Source organism: Nicotiana attenuata, unplaced genomic scaffold (assembly GCF_001879085.1).
Source record: "Nicotiana attenuata strain UT unplaced genomic scaffold, NIATTr2, whole genome shotgun sequence".
In the NCBI taxonomy this organism is placed as follows: Eukaryota; Viridiplantae; Streptophyta; class Magnoliopsida; order Solanales; family Solanaceae; genus Nicotiana; species Nicotiana attenuata.
This window is the reverse complement of record NW_017673054.1, coordinates 69,029-93,909: the sequence shown is the minus strand read 5'-3', so window position 1 is coordinate 93,909 and position 24,881 is coordinate 69,029. Positions and strand designations below refer to the sequence as shown.

At 37.9% G+C, this 24,881-nt stretch overlaps 2 protein-coding genes across 2 annotated transcripts in view; both read left to right on the top strand.

Moving 5' to 3' along the window:
• Nucleotides 1–6,817: 6,817 nt before the first annotated feature.
• LOC109215306 (serine/threonine-protein kinase HT1) lies at nt 6,818–15,096 on the top strand. Its single transcript, XM_019379343.1, has 6 exons — nt 6,818–7,615; nt 8,071–8,203; nt 8,374–8,569; nt 9,083–9,207; nt 10,409–10,567; nt 14,408–15,096. Exons 1-6 carry the CDS (start codon nt 7,404–7,406, stop codon nt 14,696–14,698), a joined length of 1,116 nt encoding a protein of 371 aa, XP_019234888.1. The 5' UTR covers nt 6,818–7,403; the 3' UTR covers nt 14,699–15,096.
• An 8,067-nt stretch (nt 15,097–23,163) lies between these two features.
• Nucleotides 23,164–24,881, top strand: part of LOC109215307 (MACPF domain-containing protein CAD1-like) — a 6,241-nt gene continuing 4,523 nt past the window's right edge. The window contains exon 1 of the mRNA XM_019379345.1: nt 23,164–24,027. Within this exon, the coding sequence (XP_019234890.1) occupies nt 23,770–24,027 (258 nt within the window). The 5' untranslated portion in view covers nt 23,164–23,769. The remainder of the gene's footprint in view (nt 24,028–24,881) is intronic.

Here is a 24,881-nt window from a genome sequence, read left to right as displayed (position 1 = left end):
TTTTCAAATTGTTGATAATGACTTTATTTGTTGACTCCGCTTGTCCATTACCTACTGGGTGGTAAGGTGTGGACGTAATCCTTTTGATTTGCCAGCTTTGTAAAAATTCTGTGATTTGAGCGCCTATAAATTGTGGGCCGTTATCACACACGATTTCCTTTGGTACACCGAATCGACATATGATATTTCGCCAAATGAAATCTCTGACCTCTTTTTCCCGTACCTGTTTAAATGCTCCTGCTTCTACCCATTTAGTAAAGTAATCAGTGAGTACAAGTAGAAACTTTACCTGTCCCTTTGCTTGTGGTAATGGTCCCACGATATCCATTCCCCATTTCATAAAGGGCCACGGTGCAATGACCGGATGTAATAGTTCTGCAGGTCTATGCATGTTGTTTCCATATGTTTGTCACTTATCACATTTAGCCACGAAATTCTCTGCTTCTTCTTCCATTTTAGGCCAATAGTAGCTTGTTCTAATCATGGTTCTTACCGGTGATCTTCCTCCCGCGTGATTTCCACAATGTCCCTCGTGTATCTCTCTCATTATATATTCTGTTTGAGAAGGTCCGAGGCATCTTGCTAAGGGGCCACCGAACATCTTTCGATAAAGATTACCTTGCTTCAAACAATATCGTGCAGCCTTTTTCCGAAGCGCGTGGGCTTTTTTCTTATCTTCAGGGACGGTACCATACTGCAAAAAAGCGACAATCTCGTTTCTCCAATCCCAGGTTAAATTATTGAAGTTTACCTCATTTTTGTCTAGATCGAGTACTGAATGAAACAAATGAATTACAGAAGCATTTTCATTGCTTGCCACATCTGCCGCAGATGCGATATTAGCTAGGGCATATGCTTCGCCATTTTCATCTCTTGGTATCTGCGTGACTTTCCAAGTTTGAAATTGCCTAAGCGAATCCCGTACCTTTTCTAAGTATTGCTGCATTCGTGCTTCCCTGGGGGTATAAGTCCCCAGCATTTGGTTAACTACGAGCTGTGAATCGCTTTTGATTACGATTTGATTAATGTCAAGTTCTCGTGCCAGTTCCAAACCTGCAATCACAGCTTCATACTCTGCCTCATTGTTAGTTATAGAATGGCATTTTATGGCTTGACGAATAGTTTCACCCGTAGGTGGCACCAAATCAATTCCTAAACCTGATCCCTTTACATTAGATGAACCATCAGTAAATAAGGTCCAATGTCCTGGATTAGACCCGTTAAACACCTGTAATTCTTTTTCCGCTTCTAATTGCATTCCCTGGCTAAAATCAGCTAAAAAATCTGCTAGTACTTGAGATTTTATCGCGGTTCTGGGTTGGTATGTGATATCATATTCACTTAGTTCTATAGCCCATTTAGCTAACCTACCAGACAACTCATGCTTGTGTAATATATTGCGTAATGGATAAGCAGTTACTACGATAATGGGATGACATTGAAAATAAGGCCTTAGCTTTCTAGATGCCATATTAATGCAAGTGCAAGCTTTTCTAATTGAGGATACCGTGTCGCCGCATCTAATAATGATTTACTGAAATAATAAATTGGAGATTGTTTACCTTGGTCTTCTCGAACTAAAACAACACTTACCGCTACTTCTGAGACGGCAAGATAGATGAGCAATCTTTCTCCAACCTTTGGTTTTGCAAGCAACGGCGGATTTGACAGGTATGTTTTCAAATTTTTTAGTGCCTGTTGACACTCTCCATTCAAACGGATCTTGCTTTTTGAGGGCAGAAAAGAATTTAAAGCATTTTTCGGATGATTTGGAAATAAATCTCCCCAAGGCTGCAATTCTCCCCGTCAACCTCTGTACCTCTTTTTTACTTGTAAGCATGTCAGGGATTTCCTCAATGGCTTTAATCTGTGCGGGATTTACTTCAATACCACGGTTAGAAACAAGAAAGCCTAAAAACTTACCTGATGCAACACCGAATGCACATTTCTCAGGATTTAGCTTCATATTAAATTTCTGCAAGCTCTGAAATGTTTCTGACAAATGTGATATATGATCCCCTAAATGTTGACTTTTGACGAGCATATCGTCTATATAGACCTCCATAGTTTTTCCCAGATGATCTTGAAACATTTTGGTCACCAATCTTTGATATTTTGCACCAGCATTTTTGAGACCAAAAGACATTACTTTATAGCAGTAAGTCCCCCTGTCAGTTATAAATGAAGTTTTTTCTTCATCTATGGGATCCATTTTGATTTGGTTGTATCCTGAGTATGCATCTAAAAAACTTAACAACTCATGTCCTGCAGTAGCATCAATTAGTTGATCTATATGTGGTAATGGAAAAGAATCTTTAGGATAAGCTTTGTTAAAATCTGTGTAATCTACACAAACTCGCCATTTACTGTTCTTTTTAGGTACCACAACAGTGTTGGCTAACCAATTAGGATACTTTACCTCACGGATAGATCCATTGTTTAATAATTTTTGGACCTCATCTTGAATCACCTGATTTTTGAAAGTTCCTTGCTTTCTCTTCTTTTGTTTGATAGGTCGATAAGACGGGTCTTTGTTTAATTTGAGAGTCATTACCTCCGGTGGTATACCTGTCATATCAGAATGGGACCAAGCAAAACAATCTGCGCTGGCTTTTAAAAATTCAATCAACTTACGTTTCATGTCTTGGCTAAGATTGGCCCCGATGTAGATTTTCCTTTCAGGCCAATATACAAATAATACTACAGCCTCTGGTTCTTCGATCTTTGTTTTGATATTTTTGTTTTCTTCTGGTTCTTCAATGGAATCGGGCCTTGAATATACATCTGTTCGCCCTTGTTCAGTTGAGGTTTGCGTTTTGGTATCCTCAACTGAATTCTGTAATTGCTATTTTTCTTCATTTCTCGTACTTGAATCTGCTACGGAGTTAATGCTCCTAGATGTCTGTTGATCTCCACGGATTTGACATATTCCCCACGGTGATGGAAATTTAATGACTTGATGTAAGGTCGACGGAACAACATCCATCTCGTAATCCATGGCCTACCTAGAATTAGGTTGTAAGCCATTTCCAGCTCCACTACCTGAAACTTCGTATCTTTCACAACTCCTTCTGCGAATGTGGTAAGTATTACTTCCCCTTCCGTCACAACGCTGGTATTATCGAATCCAGACAAAGTATGCGCTTTTGGTACTATTTTATCCTCAGCTTGCATCTCATGTAGTACTCTTAGTAGGATAATGTTCATGGAGCTTCCTGGATCAATCAAAACTCGTTTCACATTAGTATCATGTATAAGTAAAGATATTACCAGTGCATCGTTATGTGGAGTTAATACGCCATCCGCATCTGCATCATCAAACGTAATGCTTTCTTCCTCCAACACCTGTCGCACCCGCTTCCCGTGGGTAATCGTGACTTTGGAAACTTTATTGACTGTTGTGTACGTCACACCATTGATTTCTTCCCCTCCGCGTATAACATTGACGGTTCTTTTGGGAGAAGGCGGTTTTGGAGGCTCCTGTCTATTCTTCATGTATGCTTGCTTACCTTTCTCACTGAATAATTCGGTGAGATACCCTTGCTTCAATAGATGATCAACCTCTCCTTGTAGCAACCTACAATCTGCTGTTTTATGACCATGATCATTGTGAAACTCGCACCAATGATCGGGATTCCGCCTGTTTGGATTTGATCTCATTTCTTTTGGCCACCGCACCTTGTCACCCATGCTTCTTGAAACAGCCACGAGCTCAGAAGTGCTTACATTAAAATTATGACCGCCAAATCGTGCCTTCAGATTTCTATCATCATCTCGTGACTCTCGTGTGTTACGATCGTTTCCATACCTCGATGATGAGCCCAATTCTCTATTTCTGGATCTATGATCGTACCTTGACTGATCATGTTTTGACCGTGAATCTTTTCCAGCTGGGCCCATATATGGTTCGTACCTGCTTTTACCGGACCTTTTTTCTATTTCCGCCCGTCTTGAACTCACCTTTTCTTCTTTTTGGACCGCGAGATAATATCTTCTTCGATCCTTAACTTTGTGCTATACCTGTTGTAAACATCATTCCATGTCGTTGCTGGGAATTCACGAAGACTTTCCTTGAGTCGCCTCGTAGCTTCTGAGCTTTTTTCATTCAAATTACTAGTGAAAGCTATAGCTGCCCAATTATCTGGTACACGTGGTAACGTCATTCTTTCACGCTGGAATCTATCCACGAACTCTCTAAGCAACTGGGAGTCCCCTTGTTTGATTTTGAAAATATCCTCCATTCTCTTTTCGACTTTTTGAGCCCCCGAATGTGCTTTGATAAACAAATCTGCAAGCTCATCAAAAGAATTTATGGAATTCTCAAGTAAAAGAGAATACCATGTTAAAGCTCCCTTAGTGAGTGTTTCGCCGAATTTTTTGACCAATACTTATTCAATTTCTTGTTTAGTCAAATCATTGCCTTTTACGCCAGTTGTGAATGCAGTCACGTGGTCTCGTGGATCAGTTGTTCCATCATATTTTGGAATATCAGGCATTTTGAACTTCTTTGGAATTGGTAGTGGAGCAGCACTTGGCTTCCAAGGTTGCTGTAAATATTTGTCTATATCGATTCCTCTGATTACAGGCGGGACTCCAGGTATTTGCTCTATGCGGTCACTTTGTTCCTTGAGCTGAAACTGCAATGTTAGAACTAAATTTTGTAAATCGGAATTGACTAAGTTACCTGGTTCTCCCTCTCGTGATTCACTGGGGATTCCACCACTGCCTGAATTAACAAGCCCAGAACGAGGGTTTTCCAAAGTATTGGTATTTGGAATTGGTGTTGATGGTGCAACAGGTAACTGGATGGCAAAGGCCTCAAGAGCTTTATCGACCTGTTGAGCGATCAATTTCTGCAAAGCTTCATTGATAGCTTCATCATTGTCAAATTGAGCATTTGCATTTGAGTGAGATCCATCAGGAGTTCCTTCTCGAGATCGCCGAGGCGAACTTTGTGGAGAAGGGATCGGAGTGTGAACATCTTGTGGGTCCCCTTGGAGTTGATGGTTTCCTTGGTTTCCTTGGGTGTTATCGTTAACATTTGACATGATTGTTGATGTAAAGAAACAGATAGGTTAAGAAAGAATAGATTATCAGATTCCCGATAACAAAACCAATTTGTTTAACCAAAAAATAGAATTTCAGTCAAAGCTCTATTTTTAGAAGAACCCGGGTTACTGATAATCGAAAACGAATAAAACAAATGGATTTTGACAACCAATAGATAACAGGAAACAAAATAAATCCGTATATTCAGATGATTTTCGTGTGTCTACAAATGATCAGTCTTCTCCCTTTTATAGCTATTTCTAAGTTATACGTTTTGCCTTTGTCATAATAAGGTCATTATGGCCGATTAAAGGCATTAAATGCTACGTTACATAATCATTATAATTTAATACAAATTCTCTAACGCTTTCAGTATTTAATGTTTATTAAATACTGTATCTGGACTCTTCTGCACTGTCAGGTTCATTCTTCTCAGCTTTTATACTTGAATAGGTACGAGCGTCGAGTCTTTTTGAATATCGTCCCGTGCCTCTTCTTGCGTTTTCACTCGTATCTGTTGCAACTCGTGCCTCTTTGCTTATTATCATTCTTTTGACCAGCCCCCGTGTCATGACACGTCATCTTTCAATTACTTTAATATGTAAATCTAATTTTTTTCCAATACAGATAGTCCCCCAACTTGCCATTTATTCATCAATTAAATATTTGGGAAGTGGATTTTATAAAAGCGGGAATACTTGCCGCCATTAATGCTATAATTGTCACGACCCAATTTCCAAACCCGGTCGTGATGGCGCCTCTCGTGAAGACAAGGCCAGCCAACAGAACACCAACAACTCCTTAATAATTACTTAGCATGAATAAGTCTAAACCATTAATAAAAATTCCCGTAAGTGCGGAAGAAAAGTGATAAAAATAGGGAATCATCCCAACACAGCCCGACCGGGGTGTCACAAGTCACGAGCATCTAGAAGGATTTTTAATACAACTACAAGGCCTGTAATACATGGATTAAAATTTAGAATAAAAAAGAAGAATTCGGTGCCGCGAACGCTGGCGGTCACCTTGCTCAGCTACGATAGCAAAATCCTCAACCAGCTCAAACCCGCTACCGGGTAAACAAATACCTGCATCTGCACGCGAGGTGCAGGGAGTAAAGTGAGTACTCCAACTCAGTGAGTAATAAAAGTAAATAATAACTGAGCAGCAAGAAATCACGTAAAGCAATCCATCATGCTATATAGGACAGTGTAACCCTTTGAGAAAAATAGTGAAAATGTGAAATCTTTAGAAATATCTGGGCTCAGTTTTAAAACCTCTTTTAAAAATGTCTTTTTCCAACAGTCAAGCAAATGAATGCGAAGCAAGTAGTGCAAGCCAGCACAAAAGTCAGCCCCTCGGGCACAACACTCCGTCAACAAATAGCACCAGGATATCAGGCAATTAGCGCAGGAAGTAGCATGGAAGCCAATGAAATGAGAGTGTTGAAATGTCATGACGAATAAGACAAATAGGAACAAATGCATGAGTGAAATGCAATGCATATGATGGTACACTCCGGTACCCACTGCGGCGTGCAGCCCGAGCCATCCATATATTTAACGTNCAACTACCTTCCTTTCGAGTCAAGAAGAGAAAGCCTGGTGTGCTCATTTTCGAGCCACCTTGAAGTTACCAACTTTATTGTTCAGTTTTTTTTTTGCGGTCTTGTGGAACATGAACATTGTTCATCGTTTACTAGCATGATTTCTCCAGGTCATATTTATAATGAAGGTCTAACCCCCCTTTTCAAACCCACCCCGTAACCCCCCCCCCCCAAAAAAGGGGACCAAAAGACAAAAAAAGAAGAGTAAAGTTCAAAGCTTTATAGGGGGTCTTTAGAGTTGCTTGTTAGGTCCTTATCTATGCATGAAATTTGTATTGATAGTATACATATTTTTTTATATAAGTTTCTTTTTTAGCTCCTCTTGTTGCTTCCTTTGAAGGTTCTTGCTTTTAGTTTTTTTGGGGGTTGTTTTAATCTGCACACTGTCCAAAGACTGCTAGTTTCTTGATTTTAGTTTAAAAATCAAGTCCTTCTTTTTTCTTTTTCAAGAAAAGGGGTTATCTTTTTATGTGATTCTTGATTTTTAGATCTTTTGGGTGTTTGAAGTTTTGGAGGCATATTTTGGTTTTAAATTCTTCTACTTTTATTAGGAAGTTAAAGGAAGAAGCGTTGCTTATGAGGGTTCAAGTGTTTGCTAGGATCAAATATTCATATTGTAACATGAGAAGATAGTATTGACTTTTTGAGTGATGGGGGCAGAGTTGTTATTTGCAAGTAATTTGTAGGATCAAAGGGTTGAGTTGAGGATGAGGCATTCAGGGATAATCTGATTGAGAATTTTGCAACCATGAGTTGCAGTGAGAAGAGTAGAGAAAGAGAAGAGGAAGAAACTCCTGTTGGTAGTGTACAGAAATACGTTGAAGGCGTATCACGAAATGGATCATCAGTAGTACCCTCAAATCAATTATCTATTGATGAGAGAGTGTTGGTGGATCCAAAACAACTCTTTATTGGAACCAAAATTGGTGAGGGGGCTCATGGAAAAGTTTATGAAGGAAGGTATGTAACGCCTTTCGCGCAATATTACCCATAATTTTTTTTAATGTAGTGCTGATCATCATTGTTGTTCTGCCAGTTACTTGAAAATTGTGATGCTGTAACTTGTGGATTTTATTTTAGGTGATTGGCCAGTGTTACTGTTCCATTGGTTTACTAGTTAGGTAAATGCTATCTTAGTCAGAAAATATAACATGAGAGTTTGCTTGCCATTTGAAATTGATATATTCGTTGAGTCTTATATAGTAACTGAGAGTAACTATTTTCTTCTTGTGTTTTTTCTAGTTTGGCTATTTTCATTTTTTGTCTTGAGAGGCAGTCAAACGCAACAATTTCTGTCATTTAAACAATAGGAAGATCGAAAATATTTGTGCTTTTTGCTATATTTTGGATTATCTGCTGTCTGGCTTTATTGTACATTTTTCATTTATCGGAAAAAATGCTTCATGTCTCTCCAGGTATGGTGATCAAATTGTTGCGATAAAAGTTCTAAATGGCGGTAAAACCTCGGAAGAAAGAGCTTCACTTGGAAGCCGTTTTGTTCGGGAAGTTGTTATGATGTCAAGAGTAAAACATGAGAATCTTGTAAAAGTAAGTACCCCGTATCATTTTTCTTTCTCTTCCGACTTCATTAGACTCTGAAATAATACTATTCTGATTATCTTTTCAAAGTGCTGCTTTTAACTTCCCTTGAGCAGCTTTCTTTTGTTAAGTTTAGCAAGCCCTATGGTGTTAGCTAGTAAATTCTGATTTCTTTGCAGTTTATTGGAGCTTGCAAGGATCCTTTGATGGTTATAGTGACAGAGCTGCTTCCTGGAATGTCCCTTCGGAAGTACTTAGTCAGCATTCGTCCAGAAGTGCTTGATCTTCATGTCGCCTTAAGTTATGCGCTTGACATTGCTCGGGCCATGGAATGTTTACATGCCAATGGCATTATACATAGAGATCTAAAACCTGGTACCACTTGGCTAGCCGAGCTGTACAAGACTTTTTTCTTTTTTCTTTTTGTTATTGTAGTTATCCATTGAAATGTTAAACAGGCCAAATATTATGGTTTTGGACTATATTATTTTATCCATCAATATTTTACTGCTGGATAGTTCTTTTTCTGGGTTATCTTATCATTTTATGTTGGCTCTTCTATGGTCAGTAATCTAAGTACCATTGAAGGAAGAAGTTATTAGTGCAGACATTGTGGTATATATTTCACTTCATTGCTTGCCATCTCAATTCTTTCTTCTTTTTATAAAAAGAATCTCAATATCTAGGGAAGCCAAAAGTGGATAGAACACTCATTCTTAGTTGATGTATGGGTCAGTTTATGCTCCTAACTTGGAGTTTTATTCTTAAGTTGGCATCAGTCTCTTATTACCATTCCTATTTCATGTTTTAGTGTGGTTTTTTTTTTCTTTTTTTTTTTGATCGTTTCCTGTCTAAGAAAGTGCACATCTGGAAATGTCATTTATGCAGACAATTTGTTGCTCACGGCCAATCAGAAGTCTGTGAAGCTTGCAGATTTTGGGCTAGCTAGGGAAGAGACCCTCACTGAGATGATGACGGCAGAAACTGGGACATACCGGTGGATGGCACCTGAGGTTTGTATCTAATTTAGCCACTTGTTATTCAAGCACCATATTTTAACGAGTGAACCGTGTAATTTCCTCCACTAGACATGTCAATAAACATCACTTCAAACGTAGCCGGTTATTATTATTTTGTACCTATTTATGTATCAATAGCTTTCTGTATGGAGGATTAAATTATTGGTAATATCAACTTACATGGTGGAATAGAATGGTTAGGGACAGTAACTATGATTCCACTAATGAAATGTGAGCAGATTCACACTTTTGCATTTTCTCATCTCATAGATTAGTAAAGACTGGTAATTATGATGACGAGTAGGATTATGTACCTGCTGGCTACCTCGTAGGAATATATGCTCAAGTAGTGACCCATCAGAATTATTTGCAGGATAGAGATGAAAAGTGTCAAAGAGTGAATAGATGATGTTGACAACCAAAGTGACATCTATTATGTAAAAGGAGTTTCCTTAACTTATATTTCAAAGGAAATCTATGTCCCATGGCTTTGGTCTAGTGGTAAGAACTAAGAACACAGTGGGGGATGTGTGGATTAGGCGCATGTCACAGTTCTAGACTTTGTGACATACAAAAGCATGATATTTAAGTGGGAAAGGGTTTGGGGGGGGGGGGGGGAGCCCATTATCCGCCAAGTCTCAAACTGTGCACCATTATCCCTCGGGAATCTTCAGGTTATCCCCCCAAAAAAATTAAAAGGAAAATCTTCAGGTGTAATTTCTAATTTCTCTTCTGTTCTTCTGAATTACAATATTATGATCTTGATTTGAAGCAAGCCTTGAACTATTTCCATTTTTAACTTTCAAAGGGATAAACAGAGTACTTTGGTTTGATGATATTCAGATCCAATTTATTATCTTTAAGGCTGTTCTATGTTGCTGTCATCGTTTTTCCAGTCGCCTTTATAAACTACTATCCTTCATGTTTAATTTGGTAGTTTGGTGACTCAAAAGTCTAATTATTTTGTGATACTCCTATTGGAATTCCGCAATGAACTCCTGTTAGTCTACTATATATTTTATGATATAAAGGTGTGCACTAATGCCTTGATGATCAAAGTTCAAATCTTTTGTCGTTTCTCTCTTATATTTTTTCTTTTGAATATATTCTTACTTGGGTCACTTTCAATACCTTTTATATGGTTTATCTTGAATTTTCAAGTTTCTCAATTATCTCAATTATTTTTTTTTGGCAGTTGTACAGCACCGTCACATTGCGTCAGGGGGAGAAGAAGCATTACAATAACAAGGTTGATGTTTATAGTTTTGGTATTGTCTTGTGGGAATTACTGACGAACCGCATGCCATTTGAAGGAATGTCGAATTTGCAAGCTGCTTATGCTGCTGCTTTCAAGGTAAAGAGGGTTTTTCTGTCTTCATACTATTGTTCCTGGGTATAATTATTGCAGTACAATGAGGTATGCTATTTGTTATTTTTGATTATGACTGTTAAAGAGCCAACCCTTTGGATTAAGTTCATTAAGAAATCCCGCGCCTCGAGCTTGGCTTGCTCGAGGATTGGAAAGCCTTGATCTACGATTCAGTTTTAGCTTGTGAAAAAAGAATGTAGAAAAGGCTGCCTCCTTTATAAATTTGTGGAAATCATTGAATTAAAATATAACCCCCCCCCCCCCACCCCCCCCCAATCCCTTAAAAACAATTACACATGCTGTCATTTGACTTCCTATCAGATCTCCACATCCAGATCAAAAGCTTATGCAGTTGACAATGGATTAGGGGTGTGCATTCGATTTATCGATTCGATTTTGATCCTTATCGATAATTACTTATCGATTATCGATTTGTACATATGCTTATCGTTATCGTTTCAATAAGGTTTCGATTTTTTCGATTTCGATTTATCGATTTTTGGGGCTTATCGATTCGGTTATCGATTACACCAGTAAGAAAAGTATATCGCTATAAACACGCCTAACTAATATGGACCAAAAGAAGCTAAAATAAGACGAACCGTTTATAACATAAAAATTGTGTCAACAAGCACATGCAACGAAACTAAAATAAGGGATCAAATGTATGCCACCAACACTCCAACGGTATAAAAAAAAATACATCATCACGGCTAATTCTATTTTCCATTAATTTGAACTTCATTCCCTTGAGCTTTAAGTATGATCATTCCTTAAATGTGGTAGATGAAATAATAGGGTTAGGAACTTAGGGTAAAGGAAAGGGTATTATAGAATAAGGGTAAAAAAAAATTAAAAAAAAATCAAAAAAAATTAATTTTTTTGTTTTTTAGTATTTCTTATCGGTTTATCGATAAACCGATAAACCGAAGAGGACAAAATCGAAATCGAAATCGATAACTCGATAAGGAAAATTTCGAAATCGAAATCGAAAAATCGATAAACCGATAACAAATAATCGATTCGATTTCTCGATAAACCGATTCAAATGCACACCCCTACAATGGATGCTAATAAAGAGTGCTAAAGATGGTTCAAGAAGAACTACTCCTTTTTAAAGGTAAAGATATCAATCTCATTAATGGGTGCCAAGGGGGTACCACATCCAGTTAAAATAAGGATATTCAAGAAACATACAGTAACACAATTGAATGGTTATATCCTCCCCAAAACAGTAAGCTTTACAAGTTTAGCTCATCCACGTCTACAAGGTTAACAGATCACAAGAAGAAGGGTGGTTATCCTTGCACCAGGGTAGAAAAAATGAGTTATCGGCTGCTCCCAGGTCTTGGGTTCAACGGCAAAGGTAATACATCACGGGATGTATGGTAGGTGTACGTCATGAGTATGAATCCTGGCTATTGAACCCAATCTGGTGTTTAAGTGGAGAACAGTACAAGCCCGGGTCCATTATCTACAGAGTTTCAAAACTGAAAACTTGGATTTATCGTTATCAATATTGTAGAAAAGATTGAGTTATCAGATTTTAAGATCTTTCATTGGTACTTTCCCTTGAAGCATTCTTCTGTTCCTCTCCAACCATTTATTTCAATTTAAACATTTTTGAAATTCAGTTCCAATTTTTTCTATTTCTGCCCGAGTAACAACCACTCCAGCTAACTGAAAAGTCCTTTGCAATGGGGGGAATCACCCTGGTAAGCCACTAAAGGAGAGGAAAAAATGTCCAACACTCAGCCGGCACTTGTGTTTTATATGGAGGGAAATGTGATTGACTGTTTCCCTAGCTGGTATTTGAACAATGCATACCGTGTTGCTATAGCCTATATATAATGAAAGTACCTCACTTCCTTTCCTAATGCAACATTAAGTTGCTGTCTTTGAATCCTTAGGAGTTCTTCAAACGATCATATTTTGGTTACCTCTGGCTGATATTATGAGAACCAGATAACTAGACCTGCATATGTCAAGAAGCATTATGTTGTGCCTTGAGATCAGAGTGTATCACTGAGGTTGTGACAAGAGTCTGGTTCCTATGATCTCAGCTCCATTTTCCATGAATATTTTCAGTTTGAGTAGAGATAAATGGAAGACTAGAGATCCTCTAGTTCTAGACAACCTTTAGCCTGCTGTAAAAGACTAATTTTTTTAATAATTGGAAGTGGAATGGTTACAGAGGATTCATTTCTTCTATCACTGAGAAATTCTCGAAGGATAGTGATGCGCGGTCCGAAACTCAGTGGATATTGGGCAATTTCCTTAAACTTTTCCAAAAAATTACCAGGCTTTTATCCCAACAGGGTTTGAACCTGTGACTTGCGCTTAACTCACACATCACAGTTGTGTTCCTACGACTAGACCAAAGCCCTGGAGGCGGTTCCAAATGATTCATTTTTAAATAGGATTGAAGCATGGTTGATTGATTGTTGATTTATTAGTCTTTTTAGTGGGGCTAGGAGATGAAACAGAAGGGTGGTGGCGAGAGTTATTTCGTTAGTCGAGGCCTTTTAAACAATGGAGTTTGGAGAAAGAAAGAGTTTGATCCAATGAAGGGTGGTGGCTTGGATTAGCGAGAGACAAGATAATAGAGGATTTGAAAATAAGTGCGTGATAGGTATCAGAGTTACGGTAAGTTGTACTGTGGGACTTGTGTATATAAAAGGGTCAGACTCTAAATTACTTCACATGAAAATACAGATGGAGAGTAACCAAACTAATAGAAGCTCAAGAGGCACTCAAGCTGGTCCGCGTAAGTTGTAGGGCTATATTGCTTGGACTCTCCAACTACTGCCGCACCCATGTCGGATCCTCCAAAAATGCACCTGACGGCATTTTTGAAGAGTCCGAGCAACATAGGTGTAGGGCTTCATGGCTTTGATCTTGACAAGGCTATATGTAAGTGAGCCACGCACAACTTTTCCGCAACTTGGCCTGGTTCACTGGCAGCGATACCCTTAAAAGGTTCTCAAGCATTAGTTGTCTAGAAAATGGAGGCATGACACAAGCATCAGTTCTGTATGCTGACATCAAATAACATTACTGCCTCAAACAAAAGGGAGTGTTAATAAATATACACTCAATGGTGCTGAGACATAAAATGTTGCATCGCCAGTTCCTCTTTGCCAGCTACTTGCAAGTACTAGATTATATCTTTTTGTTAGTCTCATCCTGATAAACTTCTCCTACTTTTCTTTTGGCGTTGCATCAATATGTTGTCCACTTTCCTTATTAAATATCACAAGAAATTTTAGGGGGCTCACATTTATTCTCATAACAATACACTTTACCTATTTTTCTATGATGCAAATATGATTTAAGCCAAACTTTCAACACTTCTCTTGATCATCATGCCAAGTCAAAGTTGACAAGCAAATTTGGATGGAGAAGTAAATGCATCAGGAATGAGCTGAAATGCCCAAAAATCCTTGGTTTATGCATGTAGCAAATTTTTTAATTGAAATGCTATCACATGGCGAACGTAATTTGTCTTGTACCATGGTCGTGATTGCTTCAGATTATTCTCTTCTCTTGATTAGCTAGGTTTCATAACTCTTGTTGCAAAAGTCATAGTCAACATTCCTTGGCTTCCATGCATTACATTAAGGTGTATATGAGGGTAACTGAAGTAAAATTGTGCCCTTAGAAGTTAGAGGTGCAGTTTCTAGTATTTGACTCTGAAGGGTGTAAGCTAAACTATCATTTACATTTGGCTTTTTTAATGAAATCTATCTTGTTACTGATCATTTACTGGAGTTCTTCTGAGTTTGTTTTATGTATTAAGTTGGTTTATATGACACGGAAATGCAGCAAGAGAGACCTGGTCTTCCAGAAGATATTTCTGCTGACATGGCATTTATCATACAATCATGTTGGGTGGAAGACCCTAATATGCGACCAAGCTTCAGCCAGATAATCCGGATGCTTACTGCGTATCTCTTCACACTTCCACCTCCCACACCATCCGTACCACCAACAGATTCTGTGGAGCAGACGGTTGCCAGCAATGGTACCATTGTTGAGTTTTCTGCGCGAGCAAGGGGAAAATTTGCTTTCCTTCGCCAACTTTTTGCTGCAAAGAAGGCTAAGAACTCACAGTAAGCTGGCAAAATTTTCAACACTTTACGCGGTAGGACATCTTCTCAAGCAGAGGGATGACAAGTGTTGAACAGAAACAATGTTAGTCGATTAACCAATAAACAAAAACAAAGGAAGGAAAACAAGTAGTTAATGTCATTGTAAAGGAAGTTTATTACCTGTACTTTCTTGTTCATATCCAATCCTCTCATTTCTATGGGAATCTCTGTAGCGTAGGCCGTATGGTAACAGTTTTCTTTTGCATTTATCACAGGATAGTGATGGCTGCTTCTCAGCAGATATTTCTAACAATATATGTTGCTCTTCAGAATGTTATTCATCTTAGGCTAATTTTTAAAGTATGTAACACTCCTATTTTGAATTGAGATATTGGTAGGCCCGCTGAATGATTGTTATTTTCATACTGTATAACTCTTTGTGGGATCTTTTTCCCACAAGCCACCAGAAGCAGAATCTCATAATTGTTCCAGAGCGATTAGAAAGCGATTCTTTATTGTGTTATTATTAGAAGATGACGAAGGATGAAACATCATGAGAACATAGTTTTTCTGCATCCGTTTTTGAAACAGTTATGTAGAATTTTAGCATGTGAAACATGTGCAGTTATGGATGGTGTATGACTGATCAAACTTAAAAGAGTGAAAATATTTGTCTTGTGAAACTTATCCACTTCAAAGCTACTATTATTTTTAACTTAAATGTGTAATACAGAGTACAGATTCCACCTGCTAAATCCTAATCATTTTGGTGGTGAACTTTTATCAGAGTTAGTTGAAGTTTGAATTGTTTTACTTGGTGGAGGAACTTTCAAAACATATATGTAGATGGTTCTAATAATAGTTGCTAGGTATGTCTCTCTATCTTTTCTCTTTTTCCCTTTTACTGACTCCATTTTTTTTAACTCTAACAATATGATTATAGATGGTCTCAAATTAATTAACAACAACAACAACAACTCAGTGTATTCCCAAAAGTGGAGTTTGGAGAGGGTAGGATGGATGCAGCCTTACTCCTACCTTGGACGGGCAGAGAGGTTGTTTCTGATAGACCCTCAGCTAAAGAAAAGATGAAAGAAGCACTGATAGCAAGTAATAACAGTACAAAATATTCAGAAAACTGAAACCAAGATAGCAAAATAAAGGGTGAAAGAAGTACTGATAGCAAGTAATAGCAATACAAGATATGTAGTAATAGCTATCTAAAGATAAAATGATACCATACTAACACCAGTACTACTGAACTAAGGGAGACAAAGGGAAACGCTCGACACTAACCTTCTACCCAAATTCTCAACCTCCACACCTTCCTATCAAGGGTCATATCCTCGAATAGTTCAAGTTGTGCCATGTCCCGCCTGATCACCTTTCCAAGGCTTCTTTGGCCTACCTCTACCCTTCCTCTTACCCCCAAGGCTAACCTCTCACACCTCCTGACTGAGATATCTGTGCTTCTCATTTTAATGTAACAACTTGGCCGGTCGTTTTGAGAGTTATAGCCCCGATTCCCCCATTTACTGCTTCCCCCGTACCTTTTTCTGCTTATGTGACTTGCCGGGAGGTTTCATTTTGGTTTTTGGAGTGTTTTGGGACACTTAGTCCCTAAACGGAAGCTTAAGTGTTAGGATTTTGACCGTAGTCGGAACTGTGTGAAGACGACTCCGGAATAGAGTTCCGTCAATTCCGTTAGCTCCGTTGGTGATTTTGGACTTAGGGGCGTTTCCGAATTGTGTTTTGGAGGTCTGTAGATGATTTAGGCTTGAATGGCGAAAGTCGAATTTTAGGAGATTTTGACCGGAAGTGGACTTTTTGATATCGGGGCCGGAATCCGATTCCGGAAGTTGTAGTAGGTCTGTAATGTTGGATATGACTTGTGTGCAAAATTTGAGGTCAATCGGATGTGGTTTGATAGGTTTCGGCGTCGGTTGTAGAAATTTGAAGTTTCAAGTTTTTTAAGTTTGAATTGGAGGGTGATTCATGATTTTAGCGTTGTTTGATGTGATTTTAGGGCTTGACTAAGTTCTTATGGTGCTTTAGGACTTGTTGGTATGTCTGGTTGAGGTCCCGGGGGCCTCGGGTGTATTTCGGATGCTCAACGGATCATTTTGACTTTGGAAAGATAGCAGATTTTTCTGGTATTTTTGTTGCAGAAGTTTGTCCTTCGTGTTCGCGAAGAGGAGCCCGCGTTCGCAAATGTGTGGTCAGTGGAAGCATCGCGAACGCGAGGAGTACAACGTGTTCACGTAGAGGAAAATGGAACAGCTGGGACCCCAAGACTTTGTTCTACGTGTTCGTGTAGGGGGGATCGCGTTCGCGAAGGGTCTGGCAAGTGAAGCTATGCGTTCGCGAGAGGACACTTTTGGATCAGTAAATAATTGTTCATCGCGTTTGCGAGAGTGATGCCGTGTTTGCGAAGAAAAAAGTACCTGGGCAGAATATAAAGTTTCAAAAACGAGGGTTTGGCCATTTTTATCAAAACTTGAGTTTGGGAGCTCGGATTTGGACGAGATTTTGAGGGATTTTCAGAGATATCAATTAGGTAATGATTCTATACTTGGTTTTGGTTATATCCCACTAATCTATCATTAATTTTATCATTTAATTTTGGATTTGGGGTGAAAAATTGAGAAAAAACGGAAGGAAGTTCTTCAACTAAGATTTTGGGTTTTGATTGGGATTTTGACACCGGATTTGGATAATTTTGGTACGAGTGAACTCGTGAGTGAATGGATGTTCATATTTGATGATTTTTACTCGATTCCGAGACATGGGCCCCGGGAGACTTTTTAGGGCGATTTTCCAATTTCTTGCTTTAACTTTGATTTCATTAGCTAGATTAGTTTCTTGTAGTTATATTTATGATATGTAATTGATTTTGGCTAGATTCGGGCCATTCTGAGTCGGATATTCGTGGAAAAGGAATTGTTATCGAGTGATTGAGCTTGATTCGGGATAAGTGGCTTGCCTAATATTGTGTGGGGGAAATCCCCTTAGGATTTGGTAATGTTTTGATAATGTAAGCGTTGTGTATGTGAGGTGACGAGTGCGTACACGGGCTATTTGTTGTAAAATCCATTTTTTATTGAGTATTAACCTGTTTCTTCTTATTTGAGTTCCATCAGCGTGTGTAATTATCCTATTTAGCTTAGAATAGCATTCCTACGTGTCTTAAATGCTTATCTGTACTCTGTGCAACATGCCTAGTGAATTTTCCTACTTTTCTCTTGACTTATACTCAGTTTAAACTGTAGAATCTTGCTGTAACTGTTATTTCATTGTTTGAGCCGCATATTTACTTTGGGACTACGGAACGATATTTCGGGAAATCCCCTGCACATTTACTTTGGGACTACGAAACGGTATTCTGGGAGATCTCCTGCACATTTACTTTGGGACTACGAGACGATATCCCGGGAGATCCCCCTGCATATTTACTTTGGGACTACGGAACGGTATTCCGGGAGATCCCCCTGCACATTTACGTTTGTGACTACGAGATGGTATCTCGGGAGATCCCCTGTTGCTATTTTGTGTACTGTACTGTATTCCCTTCTGTGATTTTCTTCCGGTTAAATTCCGGCCTTTACTTTACTGCGATATTTTGTTCCGTCTTATTATATATATATATATATATATATATATATATATATATATATATATATATATATATATATATATATATATTCCAATAGGGCCCTGACTTGACCTCGTTACTACTCGACCGAGGTTAGGCTTGGCACTTACTGGGTACCGTTGTGGTGTACTCATGCCTCTTCTGCACATATTTTTCGTGTGCAGATCCAGGTACCTCCTACCAGCCTCGAGCTTAGTTGCACGGTAGCTGCTGTTCAGGAGACTTCAAGGTACATCTGCCCGCGTCCGCAGACCTTGGAGTCCCCTTCTATCCCCTTATGCCGATTCTTCCCTTATCTCTTTAGACACCGATGTATAGAACAGTTAGAAATTCGTAGAAGCTTGTGACTTACGGTGTTCCGAGTCTTGGGAGAGTTGCATATATCTCGAGAGTTGATTATTGTATATACCGAGCGACATCTCAAGTGTTTTATTTATAATATTTGTTACTGTTAGTTGTTAATTTTCATGTATTTCATTTTGTTTCCGTAAAGTGTTAGGCTTACCTAGTCGTAGGGACTAGGTGACGTCACGACAATTCATGGAGGGAGAATTTGGGTCGTGGCATTTAACATGTCCGAACCATCTAAGCCTCGCCTTTCGTATCTTATCCTCCACGGGGGACACTTTCACCTTGTCCCTGATAACTTCGTTCCTAATTTTATCTAACCTAGTATGCTCACACATCCATCTCAACATCCTCATTTCAGCTACTTTCATCTTTTGGACGTGACAGTTCTTGACTGGACAACATTCTACCCCATATAACATAGTCGGCCTAACCACTACTTTGTATAACTTACCTTAAGTCTCAATGGCACATTCTTATCGAAGACATCGAAAGTGAGCCCCCACTTCATCCATCCTGCTCCAATATGATGTGTGACATCCTCATCAATCTTCCCATCACTCTAAATTACAGACCCCAGGTACTTGGAACTCTCTCTCTCTCTCTCTCTCTCTCTCTCTCTCCTGGGAATGACTTGAGTATCAAGCCTCACATCCACGTCCGCTTCCTAGGTAACGCCGCTGAACTTGCACTCCAAGTATTATATCTTGGTCCTGCTCAACTTGAAACGTATAGACTCAAGGGTAAGTCTCCAGACCTCCAGCCTCTAGTTGACACCACCCCGCGTCTCATCAATCAGAACTATTTCATCTGCAAGTAACATACACCATGGCACCTCCAGTCGAATGTGTCGCTTCAATGTGCCCCTTGCAAAGGAAAATAAAAACGGGCTAAGTGGTGATCCCTGATGCAGTAAATTGCGGTAAGCTGATGATCAACATAAAAATAATCATATAATTACATAGTTATAGGCCTGTTCAAAATCAAACCATAACCGTTAACCGAAACTAAAAATGACTTATTACTTATTGGTATCGGGGTAACAGTTGGTGAACGGATTGAAATTTTATAATTAACGGCTTAACGGTTTGGGAGCAGATTACTTAATTTTCTTATCGGATAAACCATTAACCCGTTAAAATTTTTTATATTTATACTTTTACCCCTATGTATATAAAGTAATTTTTGAAACCCTAAGGCCTAAAATCTAAATTTCTAATTTATCACATCTCAATAACAACCGATAAGCACCCCTCCTACTGTGACTAAGAACAAGAATTGGTATGGTTGACTACTAACAAAAATTAGGAAAAAAAAAAAAACTAACAAAAATAACATAACTGGTAGTAGATATGAACTAGTTCATATCTAATAAACACCCACAAATGGTTACCAGATTGGTTGAAATAATGCTTAGTTTCTTATTTAGCATTCCTGGAGGGTAACGAAATTCCAGTTACTAAGCTGATTAAGGTTGTTGAAGGATTTTTGTCAAGTAATTGGAGGAAAGAGCTTGGATGATGTAGCAGTTGATTATTTGATGGATCTTATGATTGAGCTAGTTGTAATTGCCTAAAAGAAATTAAAAGGGTAGGATAAAAAGAAGCTGTTTTTATAATCTAGCACATGACTTCTGTGGGGAAATGACAAATATTTTTTTAGTTCTCTATTTCTTTTTTATTGTCTATTTGCTTTAGCCGATAAACCGTCTGATAATCGCCCGCTAATCGTTAATACGATACCAATTCGTCCGGTGCCTTAGTGAATTACTACATTTATTAATCGATAATCGATAAGCCAAATCATTAAAAGTAAATAACCGCCCGATCCGTCCCACAAACACCCCTACATAATTGACCTTAACTCATTCTGCATTACATAGTTAACCTTAACTCATTCAGAATCCAGTCGTAGTAGGTTTAATAATTAGTTTTCTTCTTGGTCCATGCGAGAATTTAATATACGAGATTGCATGATAAACCCCTCTTAAATGGCTTATAAGCTATTCATTAGTACTTCTAATGAATGCCAAGTGGAAGCAAAGGTCCAAGGACTAACAATTAATAAATGTTACTCCCCGTCCCATTTTAACTGTCGTTTTAGTTCAAAAATATTCTCCCAAAAATAATTTTCACTTTAGGATTTTACAACTAAATTTATTAGCTATTTCCAACCATACGCTTAATATTAAATAAATAGTAGTTCTTTTTTAATATTACTCAATTCTCAAAAAGCATTTAAAAGGTGTAAGTTAGTAAATTATAACTTATATTTTTGTTTATAGATATGAAAAGAACTAAGGCGACCGTTAAAATAGGATGGAGGGACTAAACAAAATCCTAAAACTCCATCTCCAGCTTATTACTTTTGAGATTGTCTGATCAACTCTAATAACTGTTCATAAAACAAAAATAAATACAACTATCCACTTTCTTAGAACCGAAAATTCGAATTGGTTCATTTTGGTCAACTATAATATGTACTTTACTACTTTTCAAAGTAAAATAAAATCAAGTTCATGTTTCAAACCAGTTCCCCCTCCCCCTTTTTTTAAGAGAAAAATTTAGTGCTTTAATTACAAAGAGTTTAAGTTCTATATATTTATAAACTAGAAAAAATTTACTTGCTCATGTCATTTATTAGGTAATTATAGGTAAATCTCTATGATAATATTAATTTTTAACTTAATAAGAAAGATAATTAACCCGGTATAATAGATTAACCTACAATAATATTATTAAAAAAACGGAAAAGGCCTAAAAATGTCACTCAACTTTCAGAAATGGTCTATCCATGCCATCCGTTAAAAAAAATGCTCATTTCATGCCACTGCCGTTACACATTTGGCCCATCCATGCCATTATTGACTAACGGCTCAACTTTTATTTTTTTAAATATTTGTAACACCCACATTTCCACGTGACCTGTTGTTATTGGTCCGAATTAACCCATGCCCCACTTAATTTTAACCTTGGGTAGGTCCACCTACCCAAACCCGACCCGGTTAAAACATACCCAAATCAATAACCCAACCCAAACTCTTCGTACCAAATCCCCTTCTTTCCGGTCGTCTTCCCCACTTAGTTCAAGGTGCTGGCAAAGAAGTAATTCGGAGAAGAAAGAAAAGAAGTTTCTGCCGCCATTATCGTCCTTAAACCAATATGGAAAGCCAAATTTCTTCATGCGTGCGGTGAGAAAAGATGGAAGGTTAGAGTTGACAGAGGTGAAAATTGGTCGGCCCGAAACTCTCCTTGCTTCCGGCCAAGATGGACGGCTGAGATTACATCTCATTCGTGATGAAGAAGAAGAAACAGAAGAGGAAAACGAAGATTTCCCCCTGGACGATGAAGAAGAAGTGATTGAAACAATTCAAGAAAATGATGAAGAAATACTTGAAGAAGAAGAAGACAAGGTTGAAGAGTGGAAGTTTCCGGTGACAAGCGGTAGCAGTGGAGATGGTGTTTGGAGATGTTACGGTGGTCATCACCATCATCGTCATAACAACCACCGCCATGATTTACATCTTGGGGAAGACGATTGGAGAGAAGGGGATTTGGTATGAAGGGTTTGGGTTGGGTTAATGATTCGGGTAAGTTTTAATCGGGTGGGTTTGGGTAGGTGGACCTAATCAAGGTTAATATTACAAAAATAAAATAAAAATTGAGTCGTTAGTCAATCATGGCATGGATGTGCCAAATGTGTAACGGCAGTGGCATGAAATGAGCATTTTTTAACGGATGACATGGATAGATCATTTCTGAAAGTTAAGTGGCATTTTTAGGCCTTTTCCGTAAAAAAAATCCTTATACTTACAAGATATAACTTAAATTCAATTACAAAATATTGCTCCAATTAACTTTTCTTGAAAAATAAATCTAAAAGAGAATTGATACAATGGCTATGTAAAATTTGAAATCCTTATACTATTCAAATGGGACAATTATTTTTAATCTTTTTTTCTTTGATTTGTGGTGTCTGATACTTGCTTTGGGGCTCGATTAATTCATATTTTGTATGTACATGTTCCCACGCCGATGCCAAAACACAATTATTCTTATAATCCTATATAAATTATATCATAATTAGATTAGTTTTATGTTGACCGTTAATTAATTGCAATTTTCCTTCTTTATCTAAGTTTCAAAAAGAGAAAAGTGAAAATTGAATTTAGAGATAAAAGAATAATTAAAGATGGGTAAACCTCATTGATGAGTAAGACAAGGAAAAAAGACTTTTGCTTTTAATTTTTTTTTACTGATTTCCTCAAATATTATGATGACACACTCCATGTGAATATCATAAGTCAAAGTCCACTCACGTGTACACCCTCTTTCTATTTCTTAACCGTACGATCACATCAACATTTTGTACAAGAGATAAATTAACGGGTCAGATTTAAAGTAAATAAAATAGAGCATTCCCCAAGTAAAAAAGAAAGTCTGAAGAGTCCATGCCTATTTATTGGACATAAATGTTTTAGAATTAGATACTGGAAAACATAGACAACAAAGACACAAAGTAAAGAAAATAGGGAGTTGTTAGATATATATATATACATGTAAACATATACAGACACACACTATATATTTATGTTTTATATACATATATAGACATAGACGTATTAGAGCATCAGAAGTCTAAATCTTTATGTAAGATTCAAGATCAAGATAGGGGGCATGCAGTAAAGCTGGACCTTTTCACTATTTTTGGGTAAAAATCTTTTCTTGGTAATTTCTTTTTAGTCAATCTAAGAAGAAGCTCTATATACTTGACTTGACTCATTCTCGAGAGTTTTTCTTTTTTGAGATATGGGTTGTAAAGATTACAGCTTTGTGGTAAAGGGGGTGGCTGTTTAATCTTGAAAAGGTTGAAACTTTATCTATGTTGTGTGCTAATTTCAACACAATTGAGATTTTTCTGCCAGAAAGGTTTTTGGGTTGTGGATTGATTGTTTGAAGAATTTGTTGAATTCGGTTTTTTGAGTTATTCTTGGATTTTGAGTTTCTCAGTTTTTTAGTTGTTGTTACTTTGATATTTGGAGTTACCCTTGGGGTTTGGGGAGTTTGGATTTGAAGGAAGAGGGGAGGGGGGATGTGATGGAGGACAAAGCAGCAGCTTTTCATACTGCTATAAATGCAGTGCAGGCACTTGGTAGGGGCTTTGATGTGAACTATGATACCAGGTTGCTCTATTGTAAGGGAGTGGCTGGTTCTAGGGTTGTAGAGATTAATGAACAACATACCAGGGATCTTTGGTTATATGATGATGTCGTTCTCCCAAATGTCTCAAAGGATATTAAGAACTTTCAAGAGCCTGGCGGTCGCGATGGCACTACTGTTTGCTCTTATAATGAGGTATGTACAATGTTGTTAAGTTTCCTCTATGGCACTAGTTTTACTCTTTTGTCAATTGTGTGAAGCACTCTAGCTACCTCTAGATTTCGAATTGAAATTTGAAATGAGCCAAATAATTAATTTGCTTAAAAACAAGTGCTCAAGATTGTAAACTCGTGTTTGAAGTTGGAAATGTTGAACTATGATGGACTGCATCCATTTAATTGTTCCGAAAAAGTAGCCTCGTTATTGCATGCTGTGATCAGGTTGATGCGACATTGAATGATTGTCTGGTTGAAATTGATTTCTGTTGTATATAGATTATAACTTCTATCCTTTTGCTTTCTAGAGGAAGGAAATTTATCTCATCTGGAAACCTGTTATCAGTTAATGGTTGTATGCATGTTTTGCATGTGCTACTATCTTTATTGTGTGTCGTAAGCATTTCAGAGGAAAGAAGCCACATGTTTAGGTCAATTGCCAGTTAAGGGTGTTTATTAGTAATTTCAGTATGCATGTTCTGCATGTAGTTCTGTCTTTATTGTATGTAATAGACATCTTAGGAGAAAGCAGTCACTTGTCTAGGCCCCGTGTTTGAGATGAACCAAGGAAGATATGTTCTTAATCAGACTCTTTTGTGTGGTGCCGTAAAAAAGGAGATCAAAGCCTATGTGTTTCACTAGAATCTTTAACACACGAGACTCAAAATCCCGTGCTAATAGAGTGGAGATTATGGTGAACTGCTTTATGAGGACGTGTGGATGTTATCTCTTCACATGGTGGTTAAACCAGCAATAATAAAACAAAGGTTTACATAGTATATCAGTTGGGGTATGCACATTGTGTAGGTTAGAAGGTCAGTTATTGGGCACCGG